Below are 20,280 nucleotides of genomic sequence, written 5' to 3'. Positions count from 1 at the left end.
CGTGAAAATATTGCAGTGAAGGCAAATCTCTGCAGCAGCGCTAATTTTTGACCGACTAGGTGCTCAATTTATGTTTCGGCTTTGAAGTCAAAAAATGCAGTTTTGCGTCTGAAAGTCGCCGGTAGAAAAGAAAGTCAAAAGCATATAAAATTTTGACCAAAAATGTAAACAGCTCGAGCACTGTCAAAAAAATGTCCAATTTTGAACACAATCAAAGTATAGGTCCAGCGTTGTTTTGCAACTAAGTTAAAAGCAATTGACAAAAAAAACTCAAAAAACTCCGTCAGATATTGCATTCAGCACTAAGTATCACAAACAAAGTAATTTGATCCTATTTGCATGATCCATTGCAGTTGAACTAAAAACGATCTCAGTCTGTATTTTTACTATCCCCTATAATGAGTTAAATTTCACTTTTATTTAAGTTATTGCATCTTATCCATAAAGTTACTGAATACTTCGAATACAATTTAAGTTATATATTTTGGATCTTCCCACTTAGAACTTTAAATGAAAACCGTAAAAAACCCATGTGTCTAAGCTAAAGAGTTGTCAAAGAAAATAATTCATTTGTTAAAAATTACGGCTTTTTTAGCAACTTAAAGATTTTCATAAAATTTTGTGAACTTGAGTTTTACACTGACATTTTTGGCAGCCATGTAAAATCAACTTGTCATATAATTTTCATAAAGGAAATTGCACGAAAAGCTTTCTTCCCAAACACTTCCTTATAGCGTTGAATGATAAGCATGTTTCTTCTTTTTCTTTTTTTTATTCCACGCAATATCAGGTACAAAAATAACCATGGCAATGAGGATAATGATTTATCATATCAAAGTACTTTCAGCCCTGATTCAGTTGACACTAAAATTTTCAAAAAAATGTAGAGAAAAACCAGTTGGAAACTTTTGAGTTTTAATCTACTTTCGAGCGAGTTAATTTATCGAGCAATGATTGCTTCAAAAAAATTGTTAATTTAGATACGTTATGCTACTAATGTATAATTACTAAAAAGAAAATTACTTTTAGAAGCTTTATTTAGAGCGTACGTGGAAAGAAGCGCTGACTAAAAACTTACAAAAAAAATAAATGAGCTTCTGATTTTTACTTTCTTTATTGCTTTCTGATTTTAGTTTGGGCTCTTTTTCCTTTTTTCCCCACCTGCAAATTTTTATATTTGAAGTTACTGATCACTTTGTCCGATTGTCGTGCAGACGACTAATTAGGCCATAACAAGCATATTTGGTCATCATATTTAACCTTGTAAAACCACTCGTTAGACCATAAAGTTCATGTTTGAGTGAGGTGGGGGGAAAAGGAAAAAGAGCCTTAGTTCGAAAGTAAAAATCAAGTGTAGTAAACATAGTTTAACCCTGCGAGTTTAATCATTCAACTAAGAAACAATCGGAGCTGAAATCTATTTAGTTCATTCATAGAAGATTTTTCTCGCTTTCCAAATTTCAGCTACGAGACCCAAAAACAAGAGAACCACAGTTGAAGTTGCTGACACTCATCTGCTAATATCCAATTTAACCTTATATCGAAAATCGAGTTTCATTTACAATAGAGAGTCAAAATGATTGGCCTCACATGAAAAAAAAAGATATAATTTGACCCAATGAACAACACAGCAAAACAAACAAAGATAATTTGATCCAATTTATTTGTTCCTTTTAAGCTGAAGTAAAAACAATCTCAGTCTATAATATTACTGTCCACATTTATGATCAGTTCAATTTAACCACGAAAATCTCTGTAAGTTATTGCATTGCATCCATAAAGTTATTGAAGTATACTTTGAATACAATTAAGGTTAAAACCAAAATTATTATTGACATGTCTCAATTTGTACATATAACTTTTTTTAACTTAAAAACACTATGAACTTTGATAACTTCTAAGAACTTGTAAAGCTATATGTGTTTTAACTGATAACCACTATAAAAACCGATAAGTTTATAAGAACTTTGATAGCAAATTGTCACTTCATATCGATATCACAGAAATCCACAATACAAAATCAAGGCTGGGTTTTACATTTTTTGTACATTTAAGTACGTTTTTCAGTTTACGACAGCTGTCGAACACATTGTGTTGCTATGTTTATGGTTTTTTGATTGAAAAACCGTAATTAGTTCAAATGAAACGTAAGAAGAAAGGTTTTGGCAAGTTCTTGAGGTGTTTTCGACTGATCGTTGAACGGTTGTTTCAAGCGTAATTTTCGCTTTGGTCATCTTTGTTCGCAACACGGTTCTCTGTCTCGTCATAACTGTCGTTGACCAAGCACTGACTTTGTTGAAGCTGAAAACAAGCACCTCGACCAAGTTTGTGTTTCAAATTCCCCAGAATCTTAGTGAAATCGACTACATCGTTCACAACATTGAATGTTTTGTCCAAACAATGTTCTATAAGCTTCAAAAACATGCTTTTGGAAAAATCCAAATAAAAATCTTAAGCCTCAAAATTTTACAGTGATGATGGGTTTCACAAAATTTGCCAAAGAACAATTGAGAAAAGATGCTCTTATCAAATGATAAGTTTTATGACATTCCTGTAACTTTTAGCAACCTATGGTTTCCCGTGGCGGTAAAGTAACAAAATTTGCTTAAATGCCATTCTAAAAATAACGTTTTCATCGCAGTTTTGTAAAAAGAGTTGACAAAAACTTTAAAAAAATCAACCTAGAACAATTCGTTTTTGGGGCAGGATATTCATCTATTACTGTTATTAAAAATTTTTTATCTGATCAAACAGGGGCGGATCTAGGATTTTCTCGAGGGGGGGGGGCGGATTTTCAAAAAAAATTCGAAAATTTTGACGACCTTTTTTTTTTTAGATCGACCAAATTGATTTTTCGAGCTCTCCCAAAGCAGTGTTTTTTGCCTATTTTGGCTAAATTTTCTGCGCCGCAGGCAAGTTTTTGAAAAAACAGTCAAAAAAGCCGTTTTTGGGCACTTTTTGAAAAATTTTGACAAAAAAATCGCGTTTTATTTGGCGCGCGCTCCCCCTCAAAGTTAGTATATATTGGCGCCAAAGGCGCCTTTAGAAAAATTTTAGGGTCGGTCGGGCAAAAATGGATTTCTGAAAAAGTATCAAAGGGGGGACCCTTTGGGTCGGCAGGGGGTCGAATCCCTGAGGGGGGGGGGCGTCCGCCCCCCCGCCCCCCTTCTAAATCCGCCCCTGTGATCAAACATCAACCCTGTCATACCGTGTGGTATGATACACTCAAAAAACCGAATCCGAATGGATTGGTAAACTATAATTATCGGTTCGGAACTGAAATGACAAACGAAAAAATTACATAATATTTTTCGTAAATCTGCATATTAGTTGAATGGCAAATCAGGTGAAATTTTGATATATCATATGTTTTCAACGTATGGATGGTCTTTCCATTTTTTTGAAAAACATTTTTTTCAGCTTCACACAGGGCAGATTGATATACGAGCAGTATTGTTTATTGTTTAAAACGTTTATGTACTTCATAACTTATGTACTTCATTAAAGTTTTACACAATAATTATTTTTTTTTGTATTCAAACTAACAATCAGGTCATATTTGTCTAGATTCAAGAATTGAAGGAAGGCGATCAATGGCACAAAGCTGAATGCGGTGGTCGCGAAGGCTTGGTTCCAGCTACTTACATCAAAATGAAGGAATCAAATTAACACCAAGACAGCTAATTCTGAATTTTCCCAAAATCTCAAATTTAGTTTATGGGAAATGGGTTTTGGTGAAAAAAGACTTTTCTCAACCTATTTTGTTCATGCCTCTTTTAAAAAAGTTTTCACTACAATTAAGACTTCTCTAAAAATAAATTTGTGATGAAAAAGTACCCGTTGTCTGGACACAACCTGCAGATGAAAACTTCCGTGAAAATGTATCCTTTTTAGGCTCTAAACGTAATAGTTTGAGGGGGGGGGGGGGGGGGATGTCGGAGGGTTTCTAGAGGTTGGCCAATTCAGAAGGTGTTTCGATGTTAATTTGAATCTTATTAAAGCCTCACGAATGGTTCAAAGGGACGATAACACAAGAAGAAGCAGAACAGAATCTCAAGGACAAAATAGCGGGATCGTTTTTGGTTCGGCTTTCGGAAAGTACTCAAGGCGATTTCGAGTAAGTTTATTCGAAAAAATAGTCTATAGATCTTCTACAGTTCAAATTATTGTTCCGACTTTCGATACGAAGGTAACGGAATATTTGTGCTCGGGGTGGGTTTTTTTTCTTCAGAAAAGTTTCAACTTTTTAACTAGCCATTTTTGACGTGATTTTTTATATCGTTCGAAAGGTATTGTTGTCCTGAGGTTAAATTTCAAAAGATATTTCTCCTGTGATCTCTTTTTGAAAAAATATGGGGGTTTATAGATTGGCATTTTGGCCAATTTGGGACAATAAACGCGCGATATATTTCGCGCTTTTAACGCGGAAGCGGAGATTTATTCCGTTCTAGAAATCATTCCAAATTGGTTGAAATAAGCTTATTTGCCATAATTGATTGTTACTTGCAGCGAAATCTAATCTTTTGTACTTTATATGGCGTGTGGGGTGATGATTTTTAGAAAAAAAAACTTCAAATTTCAGAAAAAAAAATATTTTGTTTTATTACATTCAAATTTTTTTATGTTATTACTGCTCCATAAACCTTACAAGGCAGTCGGAGCATTCAGGGCTTCGCGCTGATACGAGCAGTCTTGTTAATCAACTGTTCAAGTTCCCATGACTAGAATTCACGCTCAAAAAGTATTTATGCTCGAACATAATGGATGTTCTGGGCCAAGCATGCTGGATTTTCTGGACTAACTTGCTATTTTTTTTGAAAAAATTTCCTTGCAACAAGAATTGAAAACGTATATTTTCTGGACTAACAAGTGGATTGTCTGGACTAATTTTCTTGCTGGAAGAATAAAAATCGTATTTTGGAACCAATTTTTAACATCTGAAACACCCTGTTTTCCTAGCCTCAATCTCATAGAAAAATTTTAACCTGTATTCATTTATAATAGAACGACGGGTGTTAAAAAATAGCTAAATTAGCTAATTTGAAAACCTGAGCGTCCAAAATTTTGTGTTCTTATAACATGTGTTACCGGAAAATCAAATCATTTCAAACTGAATTGAGGCCAGGAATAATTATGACACAACTAGACGCTAGATTAGTCCTTTCAAATTTACATAGCTTCAGGATAAAATCTTGATCAAGTTTAATCTCAATTGTTTTCTACAAGAGTTGAAAGGGAAGTCGAAGTTTTCAGGGTTTTGGCTTAAGATACGTGCAGCATTGCTATGGAATAACTTTGTTTCATTGTTACAATTGTTGTTATCATGAACAAATTTACTGCCTTTGAGATATGGAAAAGAAGTAAGTCCTGTCGCCTTGTTACCCTTAAAGGCAATTTTTTGCCAGTTTGCTGATGGAATAACTGCAATTGCAGACAAGCGTACGTTTCTCAAAAAATACACCATAATGGGGAGGCAAAAAAGCAAGTTCACTATAACAGTTTTTTGGCGCAAATGGGAACGAAGCAAAAGACAAGCCTTTGGGTAAAGTTAACAACAGTGGTGGTCGTCTAACGTTTCGCAGAACAACCCTAAATCAAGCCTACGAGCATCATCAAGAACAGACGATATCCCCTACATCCGTTTAGGGTGGATTGTGAGGCAGATTTTGCTAGTTGTGGTTTTTATAAGAGAATCAAAATTTTTAAGTTCTCTCAAGTGACAAAAAATCTGAAGTCGAAATCTGAAAAAATCTAAATTCTGAAGTCAAACATTCAAAACGAGCCAACTTGGGCTTGTTTTAACTCTCGTGATTTTGAAGAAACCTGATATCAGGGCAAAAGCAAAATAATGCTCTGGGTTGGCCTTCTTCCAGGCGAAATCACAGGCTTTTTCTGGTTCAGAAATGACAATCAACCAAGTCGTTCATCCTAACATGCTCAGGAGCGAAGTATTCACACTTGTGGAACACGACGCCAAGATATCAGGAAACTCTGATGCCAACAAGACGGCGCAACATGCCATACTACCCCCTGCAGTATTGCAGTACCTACAGATGGTTTTGTGACCACTTATCAGTCGTCATTCTCAAAAATCTTAGCCCGCCCAAAGTCCGAACCTCAAGCCCCTGGACTACTTGTTCTGGGGTTATGGTTGCGCTTCAAGTCATCGCGAAAAAATCCGGAGCTTTACCGAACTAATCAATAGTGTTGAAAATTTTTGTCGTATGGTCAAACGGGATCAAATTTAATCAGCTACTGCTTTAGTTCACGAACGCTTGACAAAAATTGCGGGAACAATTCCAGCACTTCTTAAAATGATTATTTATTGTGAATTATCAAATTTACACATCTCTTCTATATCGTCTTATGTTTTTTTGAAACTACTTCAATTCAGTTAGAAATGACAGCCTTTTCAAAACTGTCAAAGGTTTTGGATCTTTCTGCATATGAGGTGTATAATAGACGTAACTTTGTATCCTAAGTTTTTGAAAGAAAGTTCGAATTACAATTTTTTTTAGAAATCCAGAAGAGTTTTTTCGATGATGTCTTCCATAATTCCCAAGTTTGTCCTTTGTAGAGTCATAAGTTTTGACCTGTAAGTCTCAATTTGAGAAGAGAAAACGGAAAATATAATGTTTTAGGTTGTCTGTGAAATGTCCAAAGGGTGACGTTCAACACTTCAAGATACTCCGTGACGGAGGGGGAAAATATTTCCTGTGGATAGTCAAGTTCAATTCTATCAATGAGTTGATCGAGTATCATAGATCTTCAAGTGTCTCCCGAGAGGAAACTATTCTTCTCAAAGGTTAGAGGCTCATAAAATTTTTATCGTTCGAATAGACCAACTGACGGAAATAAAATTGAACTAAATTTTTTTCTGAAATTAGTTTGCACGGATCAAAAGCGTTCAAGGAACAAAATGCATAAACACCAGCATAAATTAATTTTTAGCAAACTATGAAGAGTTGAGGACGACACGATATCTGTAAAATTAGCAGGATAGACTTCTGCTCTTATTTGGATAGAATTTTTATATAGATAATTTAATCTAACTTTCTTTGTTTTCTGTATAGAAATTATTTATTTCTCATCAATCATAAGAAATAAACAATTTCTACAATGAACAAGACTGCTCAAATCAGGGCAAAACCCTGAATGTTCCGACTATCTTTTAAGGTCTATAGCAGTAAACACATGAAAAAATTAAATGTAATATAATAAAATTGAAATTTGAAAAAAAAAATTGCGATTTTTTATAAAAAACATCACCCCACACGCCATATTAAGTACAAAGTGATAAATTTTGCTCCTATTAACAAATCAATTAAGGCGTATAGGCTTCCTTGAACCAATTTGGAACGATTTCTAAGACGGATTAAATCTCCGCTTGCGCGTTAACAGCACGACATTTATCGCGCGTTAATTGTGCCAAATTGGCCAAAATGGCAATATTTAAACCCCCATAATTTTACGAAAAATGATCACAGGTGAAATATCTTTTCAAATTTAAGCTCAAGACAGCAAAACTTTTTGAATGATAAAAAAAAATTCCGTCAAAAATGGCTAGGTAAAATGTCAAAATTTGTCTGAAGATAAAAAACCCACTCCGATTACAAATATTCCGTTACTTTCGTATCAAAAGTCGGAACAACAATATTGTAAAATCACTTCACTGCTCAACCGCAACAAGATAAAATGGCAATCCTTAAAGCCCCATAACTTTACAAAAAATTATCACAGGTACAATATCTTTTTAAATTAAAGCCCAGGACAACAATGGCTTTAAAATGATATAATTTCCTTAATTTTCAAAGCTTGAAAAATGGCTAGTTAAAAAGTCGAAACTTGTCTGAAGGAAAAAACCCACCCGAGCACAAATATTCCGTTACTTTCGTTACAAAAGTCGGAACAAGACTGCTCGTATCAGGGCGAAGCCCTGATTGTTCCGACTGCGTTTTAAGGTTTATGGAGCAGTAATAAGATAAATGTCATTAATAATTTGAATGTAACAAAAAAAATGAAAACTTTTTTTTTCTAAATTTTGAAATTTTTTCTATGAAAATCATCCCCCCATGAGCCATATAAACTAGAAAAGAATAAACTTTGCTACTATTAACAAATCAATTATGACATATAATCCTTCTTGAATCAATTTAGAACAATTTCTAGAACGGACTGAATCTCGCTTACGCGTTAATAGCGCGAAATATATCGCGAGTTAATTGTCTCAAATTGGCCAAAATGGCAATATTTAAACCCCCATAATTTTACGAAAAATGATCACAGGTGAAATATCTTTTCAAATTTAAGCTCAAGACAGCAAAACTTTTTGAATGATTTAAAAAAATTCCGTCAAAAATGGCTAGGTAAAAAGTCAAAATTTGTCTGAAGACAAAAAACCCACCCCGATTACAAATATTCCGTTACTTTTGTATCGAAAGTGGGAACAACAATATTGTAAAATCACTTCACTGCTCAACCGCAACAAGATAAAAGTTTATTCTACATATTTTGGGTACACACAAAAGTCGTGGCAAAAAATGCAAATAAACACTTCTTATAACAAGTGTTACTTTGCATTAGATTTTTGTTCCGACTTTCGATACAAAAGTAACGGAATATTTGTGTTCGTGGTGCGTTTTTTTCTTCAGACTTATTTTGACTTTTTAATAGCCATTTTTGACGGAAATTTTTTGATATCATTCAAAAATTATTTTTGTCTTCAGTTTATATTTGAAAAGATATTTTACCTGTGATCATTTATCGTAAAGTTATGGGGTTTAAAAATTGCCTTTTTGGCCAATTTGGGACAATTATTGCGCGATATATTTCGCGCTATTAACGCGTAAACGTAGATTTAATCCGTCTTAGAAATCATTTTAAATTGGTTGACAGAAGCTTATCCGCAATCATTGATTTGTTACAACGAGGGAATCTAATCTTTTGTACTTTATATGGCGTGTTGGGGGATATTTTTTATAGAAAAAGTTTCAAATTTTAGTATTTTTTTGTTTTACTTTATTACATTTGATTTGTTAATTTATTTATGTTATGACTGTTCCATAAACCTTAAAAGGCAGTCGGATCATTCAGGGCTTCGCCCTGATACGAGCAGTCTTGTTACATATATTACAAGATCTCGTGACATGTGGACAAGCGGATGTTACAAAAACTCCTACCCGTACCCAGTGGGTTTTCTCTACAAGATCTGAAAATCTTTATTTTTTATATAAGTTAATTTTCAGATCTATGCTCGCTAATCTCCAAAACTGATCCAAATTCGTTAAATTAATAAGAGATATTTCTCGGCAAATAACTCGGTCAATAAATTAATTTCGGCATTATTTCTATTGATCTGAACATCATATAACATTTTTATCATCTGTTCGTTTTTGGTACAAATCGGCGCAAGCTAGCCACAAGAACCGGTCGGTAATGTCCTTGAGACAAATTGCTCTTTTTGGCGGTCAGTCTTAATCAAGGCTGAACCGAATTAGAACAAAAAAAAACAGTTAAAATAGGATGTAACCCCCGTTTTTAGTATATTAATACATACAGGTGGGCAGGTGGGGTACTCGAACCTACGTCGACTGTGATGTTACGTTACTTTGTCCTAGTCCGCTTGGCCAACTGTGCTTATTTTATATGCATCTATACTCTTGTTTTATGTGCATCTATACTCTACATTTGCATTGCAACATCCTCCCCCCCTGAAGAAGGAAGAACCGGAGCGAGCTTAACGGTCGGCCGCGTGACTTCACGGGTTGCGCTCCTGACAAGGGCGGATCGGGCGCAACCGTCCTGTCCGTAATTTAGCTTGACGATTCGGGCGAGAGGGTAGTACCCACGTGGACTATCGGGCTCAATCACCCACACGAGATCGCCTGTTTTAAGAGTGAAGTCAGAATGAGTGTGCCACTTGACACGCTTATTCAGCGAGGGAACATATTCTCGAAGCCAACGAGACCAAATCGCGTTATTATATGACTGCGCTCGCACGTACCTTTTCTTGTGATCAAAGTGTTCCCCGGGTAAAAGCGAAGGAAAGCTTGTGGCATGTTGTCCAAGCAAAAAATGGTTTGGGGTTAACGCTTCTAGCTCACTTGAATCGGTACTAACGGGAGTGATTGGCCTCGAATTCAAAGCCTGCTCGACTAAGCAGAGTGTTGATCCTAACACCTCTTCAGTGACTCGCCTACTGCCTAGGATATCGTACAGCACGCGCTTCACGCTTCGGACGAGGCGTTCCCAGGAGCCGCCATGATGGGGTGCGCCTGGCGGGTTAAATTTCCAAGTAACACCTTTGTGTGCAAAAATGGTCGGAGCCATGCCATTCCAGCTCTTGATGCAGGCAAGTAATTCCTTTTCCGCACCAACGAAATTCGTGCCGTTATCCGACCAGATTGTGCTTGGCGTGCCACGACGCGCAATGAACCGTTCAATGCCCATGACACGAGAACTGGTGTCCAGAGATGGTACAATCTCAAGGTGTACAGCCCTGGTGGTGAGGCAAGTAAAAAGAAATCCCCATCTTTTTTCAGTGCTTCTGCGAACCGGAACGTAAAGCGGTCCAAAGTAATCCACACCCGTATGATTGAAGGGTGGTTGCTTATATCCGAGACGTTCGACAGGTAAATCGGACATAATAGGCTGGATGGTACTTGCTTTGCGCTTACGGCATGTTACACATTGATTTTCGATAGACCGAAGTAGTCAACGCAACCCAAGTAATGCATATTTCATATTTAAAACGGAGCGCATGTAATCTAATCCTTGATGAAAATGCTTGTGGTGGAGGCTGCGGGCCAACAAACGAACTAGGGTATGTCGGGCGTCGAGTATTATTGGGTGCTTAGTATCAAACTCGGTATTCACTAAGCGCACAATCCGTCCGGTGGAACGAATGATAACAGCGGGATCGATAAATGGCGAGTATGTGGCAATTTTACTACTATTCTTAATAGGTTTGCCAGCGGTGAGTGTTTTTAACTCAACGGGGAAGGATTCCATCTGAGCAAGATGAATCAGTTTGCTTTCTGTAATATCAATTTCAGTTGGGTCGGTGATTTGTAAGTCCTTACCACGAAAATGCTTATGTGAAGGCAACATCCTCAACATAAAAGCGACTACTCGTTTATATCTTGTAAAGGAACTGAACCTTTCCCAATTGAACCCGTGATCGGGATGTTTGATGGACGTGACATCGGTGACGAAGGAAGATGATGTCTCCAAGCAATTATCAACATCACAAGAAGGACCTTTCAAACGAATTTTATTGATTACACGTTCGTCGGGTGTAAACGGCCAACCCAGCTGCTATCCTTGAGGGCTTCTGAAGAAATCCCCCGTGTACCGGTATCAGCTGGATTATCGCCGCTCAGAACATGGTGCCACTAATCATTAGTGGTCGATTCGAGGATTTCGCCGACACGATTAGCGACGAATACAGGTAATTTTTCAGTGGAGTTTAGCCACTGCAAAACTGTTGTACTATCTGTCCACATGTAGACATGATTAATAGAGACGGTAAGGACGGTCAGTATATCATCTTTTAGTCGTGTGGCGAGCAGAGCAGCTTGAATCTCTAGCTTTGGTATAGATAGCGCTTTCATGGGCGCAACGCGAGCTTTACCAAAGATGAAGGATATTTGAGTTTTATGCGAGTTCGAGCGTCGCGCACGCAAAAATCCAACAGCACAAAAAACGTCCTGCGAGCTATCACCGAACATGTGGAGCTCAATTTGCTCAACAGGCTCTGTGAAGTAATAACGGGGAATAGTCAATTGCCCTAAGAGAGGGAGACCGGAGTTCCACTCGAGAAACTTATCTCTTATGTCTTCTGGCAATTCGTCGTCCCAAATTTGACCACTGATTTTCCAAATATCTTTCAATAAAAGACGGGCCCTAACTGTGTATGGAGCTACTAACCCAACAGGGTCAAACACAGAAGAGACGAAACTCATGACGGTTCGTTGAGTTATTGCTTTATCGAGAGGACGATCCACGCCTCTGCTAACAACCAATGTGTCTTTCACATGGTCCCACTTAAGACCTAAGACATGTGATGATTGTTCGGCACCGTTACATATTTCCTTGATGGTTGAAGACGAGGTTTCGGATTCCGCGGGGTTCATTGCTGAAGTGATTTCATCAGCATTACTGACAAAATTAGTCAAATTAAATCCTCCCAATTTTAGTAAGGAAACCAAATCGGACTAATTTTAATTGCATGGGTAACGTTCTCGAATGAATCAAAGTAATCGTCCATGTAAAATTTTTCATTTACGACTGAGGCGGCCTCAGGGTATGTGGACATATTATTGGTTGCTGTTTTTCGCAACGCGAAATTGGCGCACGTAGGCGAATCCCGTGCGCCGAATATATGGCGAGTGTACTGATGAACTACCACATTGGAAGTGGTATCCTCCCGCCACAAAAAACGGAGCGAAATTTGATCGCGGCAAGGACTCCTACCTGGAGGAACATACCCTCTATATCCGCGGAGACTGCGTACTTGTGTTGACGGAATCGCAAAAGTACAACAATTAAATTTTGGAGTAGGTCCGGACCCACCAATAAGGACTTATTTAAGGATGTGCCGTGAAACTTAGAAGCCCCATTAAGGATTCGGCGCACCTTACCCGGCTTATTCAGATTAATGACCGGATGGTGCGGGAGATACCACTCGCGATCGGAACGCTTACGTGGATCATGTGGTTCGACGGTAACGACATAGCCTTTCCTAATGTCCTCTCTAATTGTTTCTGCGTATCTTTCGCGCAGCTCAGGGTCTTTACTTAACCTTCCCTCCAATGTTTTAAATTGGGCGAGTGACGAGTAATAGTTGTTTGGTAGACTGACATTACTATCAATCCAAAGCATAGGTACAATGTATCTTTCGCCATTGTGAACGGTTTCGGAATTAAGGATGGATAAAGCATGTTTATCCGCGGCGGAACGGACATCGACTTGTTTGAAAGCACCATAAAATTCCAATTCGTATCAGGATTTTATCTGGTCGGTCAGAGAAGAATCTTGAACAACACACTTGAAACACGAAGAAGTAGAATTAACGGACGGCGGCAACGGACCACTTATGATCCAACCTATTGGTAGGCGAACGGAACACGGTGAGTTTTTATCATCTCCCAAGATGAACTCAATGGGTCTAACGGCGTGGTAGTAGTCTTGTCCGATAATAACTTCAACGTCTTCATACGTATATTGAGAAGGCTTAATAGGTGCTAATTGTGGATATTCATTCTGCAAATCAGCAATATTGATTATTTCGGAACAATCCGAATATTGTCTTTAACATATGCACAGAGAGAAAATACGAAATCACTATTATTCGGCTCGGAGGAAACTGTAAACTTGACCCTTTAAGTCTCAACAATGGTGGTTGAATTGAAACCACTAATTGACAAGTTAACGGGCTCCCCTACTAAGCCGAGACGGTTTACGAGTGACGAAGACACCCAGGAGTGAGTCGATGCACTATCACAAAGAACCAACGTCAGGAGACTGGTTACATCCGAGGATACACCAAGTGTTGCAATTGGCAACAACCCTTTGGAAGATTCAATGCCATGTACATCACTAACAGCGGCATGGATGGAAGTGTTTTTATTCTCCTTGGATTTGTTTGTTCCAGCCTTATTCGAGACATTTGAATTTTCCTTCCGAGGAAATATTCTTTCGGCTCCATGGAGCAAGACATTATGTGTGCTATCATACTCTGGCTTCGGGCACTTTTTTGCTCTAGAACATTGCCGGAAACTATGATTGCCATTGAGGCAAGCGAATCAAAGTTTCTGTTCAGCTACGTATTTTGCTCGCTGAGTAGCATTCTTTTCCTTAAAAACAGCACAATTCCACAATGCATGACTACCCTTACACAAAACGCACGGCGGAAACTTAGACTTATACTGAGCCTAGTAGTTACCTGGCTATTGGCTGCAAAAACTTTGGTTGTTTTTGGTTTAACTGGTTCCTCGTTTTTTGCCTTAGAGTTGAGTAAACGTAATCTTTCATGCCCCTCTGCCTTTTCTTTCAACCAGTTGTTAAAATCTAAGAGTGTTGGTCGCTGCCAATTATTTCTTACAGTATGCATTGACCACGCCTCCTTGAGGTTAGGGGGAAGTTTACTAACAGCTTGGTTTAACAGGTTGACACTCTTTAGATCATCATTGAAAGACAATGATTTGAAAACTGCTACGAGGCCAGGAATGGCAGAGGAAAAACTAATGACATTTTCCGAATTGTGCATCCTAAGTGGAGGAAAAGTATTCAGCTTATCAAGATGCGCACCAACAATGGCATGTGGTTGACCAAACTTCCGTTGCAAGGTGGCCAGTGCATGCTTGTACATAACGTCACTATAACTAAACTCCGCAATTGCGGTTTTTGCTTTGCCTGTGACGAGCGTTTTTAAGTATGTCAGTTTCGTATCGGTGAGAACAGCGGAATCAACGGTGGGCTTAAACTGACCAAATCATTCGTACCAGTTTAACGGGTTGCCGTCAAACTGGACTAACTTCAATTCAGGAACATGATCTTTGCGGCTATGCATCAATAATTCCGCCAATTCACGAGCGGAGAGAGGTCGATCCGATGAACAACCTTGGTTCGGATAAGCGGAAGACGGTGCGTAGTCTTCGTTGACTGGCTGATAACCAGTATTAGTATGAAGGACAAAATGCGGAACATGTTGTGGATGAACTGGGGGAGTATTAAAATACACAGTCCCACCACTAGTATACGGAGCGGCGGTGTTACACGATGGGACAACAGTTGTCACTTTAGAAAAAATGTTTCCAGCATTACAACACTGAGCAGGCGTAACGATTGGATTTGTAGCTGCCAATCGCCATAAGTTTGCATCACTTGTGTAGTAATCGTTGATATTAGGTGACACAGTATGCGGAACAAAGGGAAGATTATGTTGCGTCTGGACTGGCGCTGCATAGCAATTAGGTGCCGAAACAAACACCGGCGTTGGGTTTACTCCAGAAGATGAGAATCCACCACCAGCAAATGCAGGTGACAAAGAAACAAAACCAGAACTGGGTTGTGCCGATAACATTGGGACAGGTAATGATTCCGGTTGCGCGATGGCAAAACTACCATTTGTTATGTTTGAACTCATGGTCTGTAAAGAAACAGCAGACGGTGTTGGTAACACGTGTGTACTAGAATGCATATTGTTATCTAGAATGCATGGCTTGCACTACCAAATTGAGGCATAGCCTGACGTCCATAACTATGGATTCTAGGGTCACTCAATGCTGTGTGCTCATGGTTATGACTATTACTGGTGTGAATTGCATGAGCGAGGATGGCGGAAGTCGTCGGTCCTGACGAAATGGGTACAGGAGTGAAGGCCTGCAAACCTGGCGCACTAGCAACGTCGGGAGGTGCTTGTGAACTAACAGAGTCTACCCAAACATTAGTTCGATCGGTTGCTACCTGTGAAATAGGTTGACTTACTCCTGTCGAGTTACTTTCCGCTACCTTCTCGCTAACCTCAGATGAACTGTCCTCAAGTTTAAACGCTTTCAGTTCCATTTCAATTAGTTGCTTTTTATGACTTTCAGCCAATTGCTCTAGTTCCAGCTGACTTTGTTCGGACTTAAGACGGTTCTCTTGCTCTTTAAGTCTTAAAGACACTTGATACTGCCTTTCCAGTTCCTCATGGCGTCGTTTTACTAAAGCTAGTTCATGCCATTTCTCACTTGATGACATAGTGCGAACACTCGACGTATGACGAGTGGAAGCAGATTTATCAGACTTATGTGAGTCAAGCTTTCTACTATCCTTAGACTTATTAGAGACCTTAGACCTGTTTTCAGATACTCGTGCTTCTGAATCTCTTGTTTTGTGCGAGCGTGAGGATGTCTCAGACCTAATTTGTTGTAAAGATCCCTTGCTCCCTGTAATGCCGGCTGCTGGAAATGACGAAGGTTCAAGGCTCATCTTGTAACTCTGAGCTTCATGCATTACTTTATCGTTCATTTCGGTTACTTTCCTAAGCCAAAGGTCTTGCTGAGCAATAATTTTTTCAGGGTTTTCCGTTTTTCCCGCTAACCTAATTAATTGCTCATTGACGTCGATAGCTTTTTCCAACGCAATTTTACATTTGTAAACAGCATTATCAATTTTTGTAGTGCGACTATTATTCTCAATGTACTCAAGTAATAGGGAGTGACCTTTAAGCAGCTCATTTTCTAGATTTAGACAGGTTCGAATAACTTGCGTATCTTACTTTGGAATTTTTTGTCCATGTTTTTCACAAATTGACAATATTCTACGGATGCTTACTTATAGAAAACAATCAATAAAATGAGATACTGTTTTGGTATGTAATTAAATTTGCATTAGTAAATCAACATTAGCTTACAAGACGGGGGAACTTGACGTCTCAAAGCTTCTGCCTGAAGCCTATTTCTTATAGCTTTCCGAGCTTTGACGGGTAAGCGGTTCCGCTTCTTACGTGTCTTAAGGACGTTAAGATTGGCGCTATAACGCCTTAGAAGGAGGAGAGTCTTTAACTCAAGGGAAGGAGGCTGGTGAAGCTCTTTGTAGTTCTCAATTAGTACCTGGTCCTTAGCCTTACGCTTAGAGATAAAGTCTTTAACGACATTCAGAACGAGAATACCTGTTGAACCTAAACTTTCCTCTATATCCTCGGTTCCGTTCCATCTACAGTGTACGATTGCACAAATGTTTGTCCTATACCTTAATAACAAATTGACAAGTTGCTCACTACTCAGCTTACGGTTATTGTTACTGCGGTGCCTACTTATCGAGTTATTAATGGCGTCGTGCCAAATTACAAGGTCGTTACGGTGCGACAAGTAGTGATGAAGGTAGTACTGTATTGTTTTCTGAGAGTCCCTAGCGTTAAAGTTCAAACTTAAACCTGGCTTTGTAAAGCAAGTATCTTTGACGCGCTTCTGGGACGGAGCGGGAAGTTTTCGGAGCGCGTGATCCAAAGAACTAGCTCCTAGAATGAATACCATACACTTAGGGGACCTATGCGACGGCTTCGTTACGCTTAAGTACCAATGGGGTTGGAAAATTAAGTAGGTCGGTTGAACTCCAACAACACACATGGAGTAAACCTGAGGATGAAAGAATTCAACTTAACTCACTTAATATCACCGTACCTGACCACTTAACTTTACTGTCACGCAACGAATTCAATAGTCGGACGGGCTGAAACGGCTTTGTTTTACTCGAAGCAAACTGGCTTTCAGTTTCACCAATGGTGGGTGGGGGATCAGGCAAATTGGTTAAGTTCCAACAACACACGCGGAAGAAACCTGAGGATGAAAAAACTCAACTTTATTTGCCTGATATTTCGCTACCAGACCACTTAACATAGGGTTGGTTTCATCTTAAAGCACAGTTTCTGAAGACGTTTTGAGGATTTTTTGGCAATTTTTTACTTTTTTCACAAAATTTTTCGGAAAATTTTGGTCAGCGGGTTCGAGTCATAAACCAATCCAACAAACTAGTCCAGTACCTCTTATCTATGTTCCGATTTCACTGATTAATATTCCGTTCACATATATCCAAAAATTTTTGGTATCGAGAAAAAATGTCAAGTCAGTTTGTCTATGTACCGACTGTAAGATATTTCAGTTCAACGGAACTGTCCAAAATTTTTTGGGTATTGAGAAAAATTACCGGGGGCTAGCTTGCGGGAAAAATTTCAACATGTATGACAGCGTATATAAATTTAAAGCATGAATGGAGAGTTTTAAAAGTTTTGGAAACGTCTTACAGTTTTTAATTGGAGATTGGCGTCACCGGGAAAAAATCCAAAACTTCGGGTGTCGAGAAAACACAGCTCAAAAGTCCAAAAGTCAACAATCAGGGCACCTGAACAGGCCTCTCTTCCACCAGTCTGCTCTTTCGCCTGTCTGCCCTGTCGTCTGTCGGCTTACAGGCCAATCAATCGGTTCAAGTTGGTGTGCGTAGGTCGGTCTACGTCTAAGTTTCTTCGGCAACTCGAAGATCTTCTGAGATCAATGTGGAGGAAACGCACGTATGAGGCACGTCCAGTTTCGACCACTCTGTCACTCTGTCACTCGGCCAACTGGACACTCGGTCACTGTGTTTCAGTCACTCTGTCACTCGGCCAACTGGTTACTCGGTCACTCTGTTTCAAGGCTGTTCAAAAGTTAATGGGGGAAAAATTAACGGCCATTAATGGTTGGCCATTAATGGATTTTTTTATTGTTCAAAATGGCATTAATGGATTTTTAATTCAAAAAATTAAAGGCCACTGCCGTTATTTCAGAGAAAGATGTTTTGTTGAATGAGAAAAAGGAGTAAGTGCCTTCCGTATTTTAATTGCTGCTTATTATGTATGCAAGCAATTGGAAAATTTCAACGGCAATAGATAGACTGCTTCGAGGGCTATTGCGTTAAATACAAATTGGGCAATTTCGGATACTAGCGAAAACCCACTCGAGCCAGCCATAAATGTTTGCACGTGTCTGTTTCGGTCTTCGGTCCTTTGTGCAAATGCGTGAACAACTGTCCGATAAGTCGTGAATAATTGTGTCGACCGACTTCGTGAAAAATAGACTTCGGTGTCACTCGTTAATAGAACAATCGGTCCCTTGTGGGGCGCCAAAATATGCTCGCTTATCTCCAAAACTGATCCAAATTCGTTAAATCAATAAGAGATATTTCTCGGCAAATAACTCGGCCAATAAATTAATTTCGGCATTATTTCTATTGATCTGAACATCATATAACATTTTTATCGTCTGTTCGTTTTTGGTACAAATCGGCGCAAGCTAGCCACAAGAACCGGTCGGTAATGTCCTTGAGACAAATTGCTCTTTTTTGCGGTCAGTCTTAATCAAGGCTGAACCCAATTAGAACCAAAAAACAGTTAAAATAGGATGTAGCCCCCGTTTTTAGTATATTATTACATGGGCAGGTGGGGGACTCGAACCTACGTCGACTGTGATGTTACGTTACGTTGTCTTAGTCCGCTTGGCCAACTGTGCTTCTTTTATATGCATCTATACTCTTGTTTTATGTGCATCTATACTCTACATTTGCATTGCAACAAGATCTGAAATTCGCTATTTGACTTCGTAGATAAGCATTAACAAAACTCATATCTGAAATTTATTAGGATCATAAGATCAAAAATGCCTAAAAACCGCTAGAAATCGATCTAAAAGGCGATTGGTCTAAATTAATCAATAAATCAATTGATCAATGACCCCAGTTTACCCCCATCCCCCCTCCCCTCCCGGGCTTAGCCCCTACGACCACCCCCTTCACCCGTTTACCCAGTTCACCAGATCAGTAAGTGAAAACTTATTACAAAAAAAAATTGTTCTGAAATAATCAGGCAATTAATCAATCCCCCTAAGTTTATCCCTCACCCCAGTTGTCACCCCCACCCCCCTCAGTTTAACTCCCCGCCCCCCGCTTAATCTTTTTTGCACCTGAGTTTATTTTTGAATTTCATTTTTTTTTCAAGGCGTTCCGAACAGTGGACATTTTTCTATCGTTGCTTTTACCGCCTTTAAGGGGTTTAGTTTCGTGGATCCTTGCTACTCATTTTAAGTGAGTCATTTAAACTGTGATGAGTTCTGGAACCTGATCTAAACTACATTTTATGATTGGATAAATTAGATATTTTACCAATGTAAAGTATTTAATATTAACCAATCATGATCCATCTAACTAACAACCCACTTATTTGTAAGTGCTGAAGTTACTTGTAATTTCAGCACCAGAGAGATTTGAATTTAACTTAGAAATTAGTTGGACTCTCCCGAGCACTTCAACAGCCGCAATAGACCAGTATACCCTAGATCTATTGAGCCTAGCAGAGACTAGTTAAACAACCTGAGACTAGATAGTATAAGAGTAAGATTAGGATCGGTATTAGACTAAGAAGTTGCACGAATCTATCCGGCCGAAAATAAGATAGCGTGACGAGCAGACGGTGTACCCTATCCGAAATTACTCTATGAGTTAACCAACTCGGTCATAACTCATCTGGTGCGACCATAAGTCTCGAACAAGACCTTAATAGCTTAGAATTAACCAAAATAGATTAGAAATTAGACAAAAACATTTACAAAATGTTATACGACAGTAATTTAATCGAAATGTCTCTACGACTCAATAGATCAGAGCCAATATTCCGAACCATAACAGAACTACCCGGAATTGGAAGAAGACCTCAAACCAGAGACGACATACGACAAAGTAGAAACTTGCCATATAGCTATATGATAG

The 20,280-nt window shown here is 38.8% G+C and overlaps 1 protein-coding gene across 1 annotated transcript in view; it reads left to right on the top strand.

Annotated features, from left to right (window-relative positions):
- The first annotated feature begins 3,571 nt into the window (after positions 1 to 3,571).
- LOC134852989 (growth factor receptor-bound protein 2-like) overlaps positions 3,572 to 20,280 on the top strand; it is a 36,880-nt gene continuing 20,171 nt past the window's right edge. The window contains exons 1-3 of the mRNA XM_063868893.1: positions 3,572 to 3,657; positions 4,002 to 4,117; positions 6,642 to 6,805. Of these exons, the coding sequence (XP_063724963.1) occupies positions 3,652 to 3,657; positions 4,002 to 4,117; positions 6,642 to 6,805 (286 nt within the window). The 5' untranslated portion in view covers positions 3,572 to 3,651. The remainder of the gene's footprint in view (positions 3,658 to 4,001; positions 4,118 to 6,641; positions 6,806 to 20,280) is intronic.

This window comes from Symsagittifera roscoffensis, chromosome 8 (genome assembly GCF_963678635.1).
Source record: "Symsagittifera roscoffensis chromosome 8, txSymRosc1.1, whole genome shotgun sequence".
Lineage (NCBI taxonomy): Eukaryota > Metazoa > Xenacoelomorpha > Acoela > Convolutidae > Symsagittifera > Symsagittifera roscoffensis.
The sequence above is the reverse complement of the archived record's forward strand: the minus strand, read 5'-3'. Positions and strand labels throughout refer to the sequence as shown.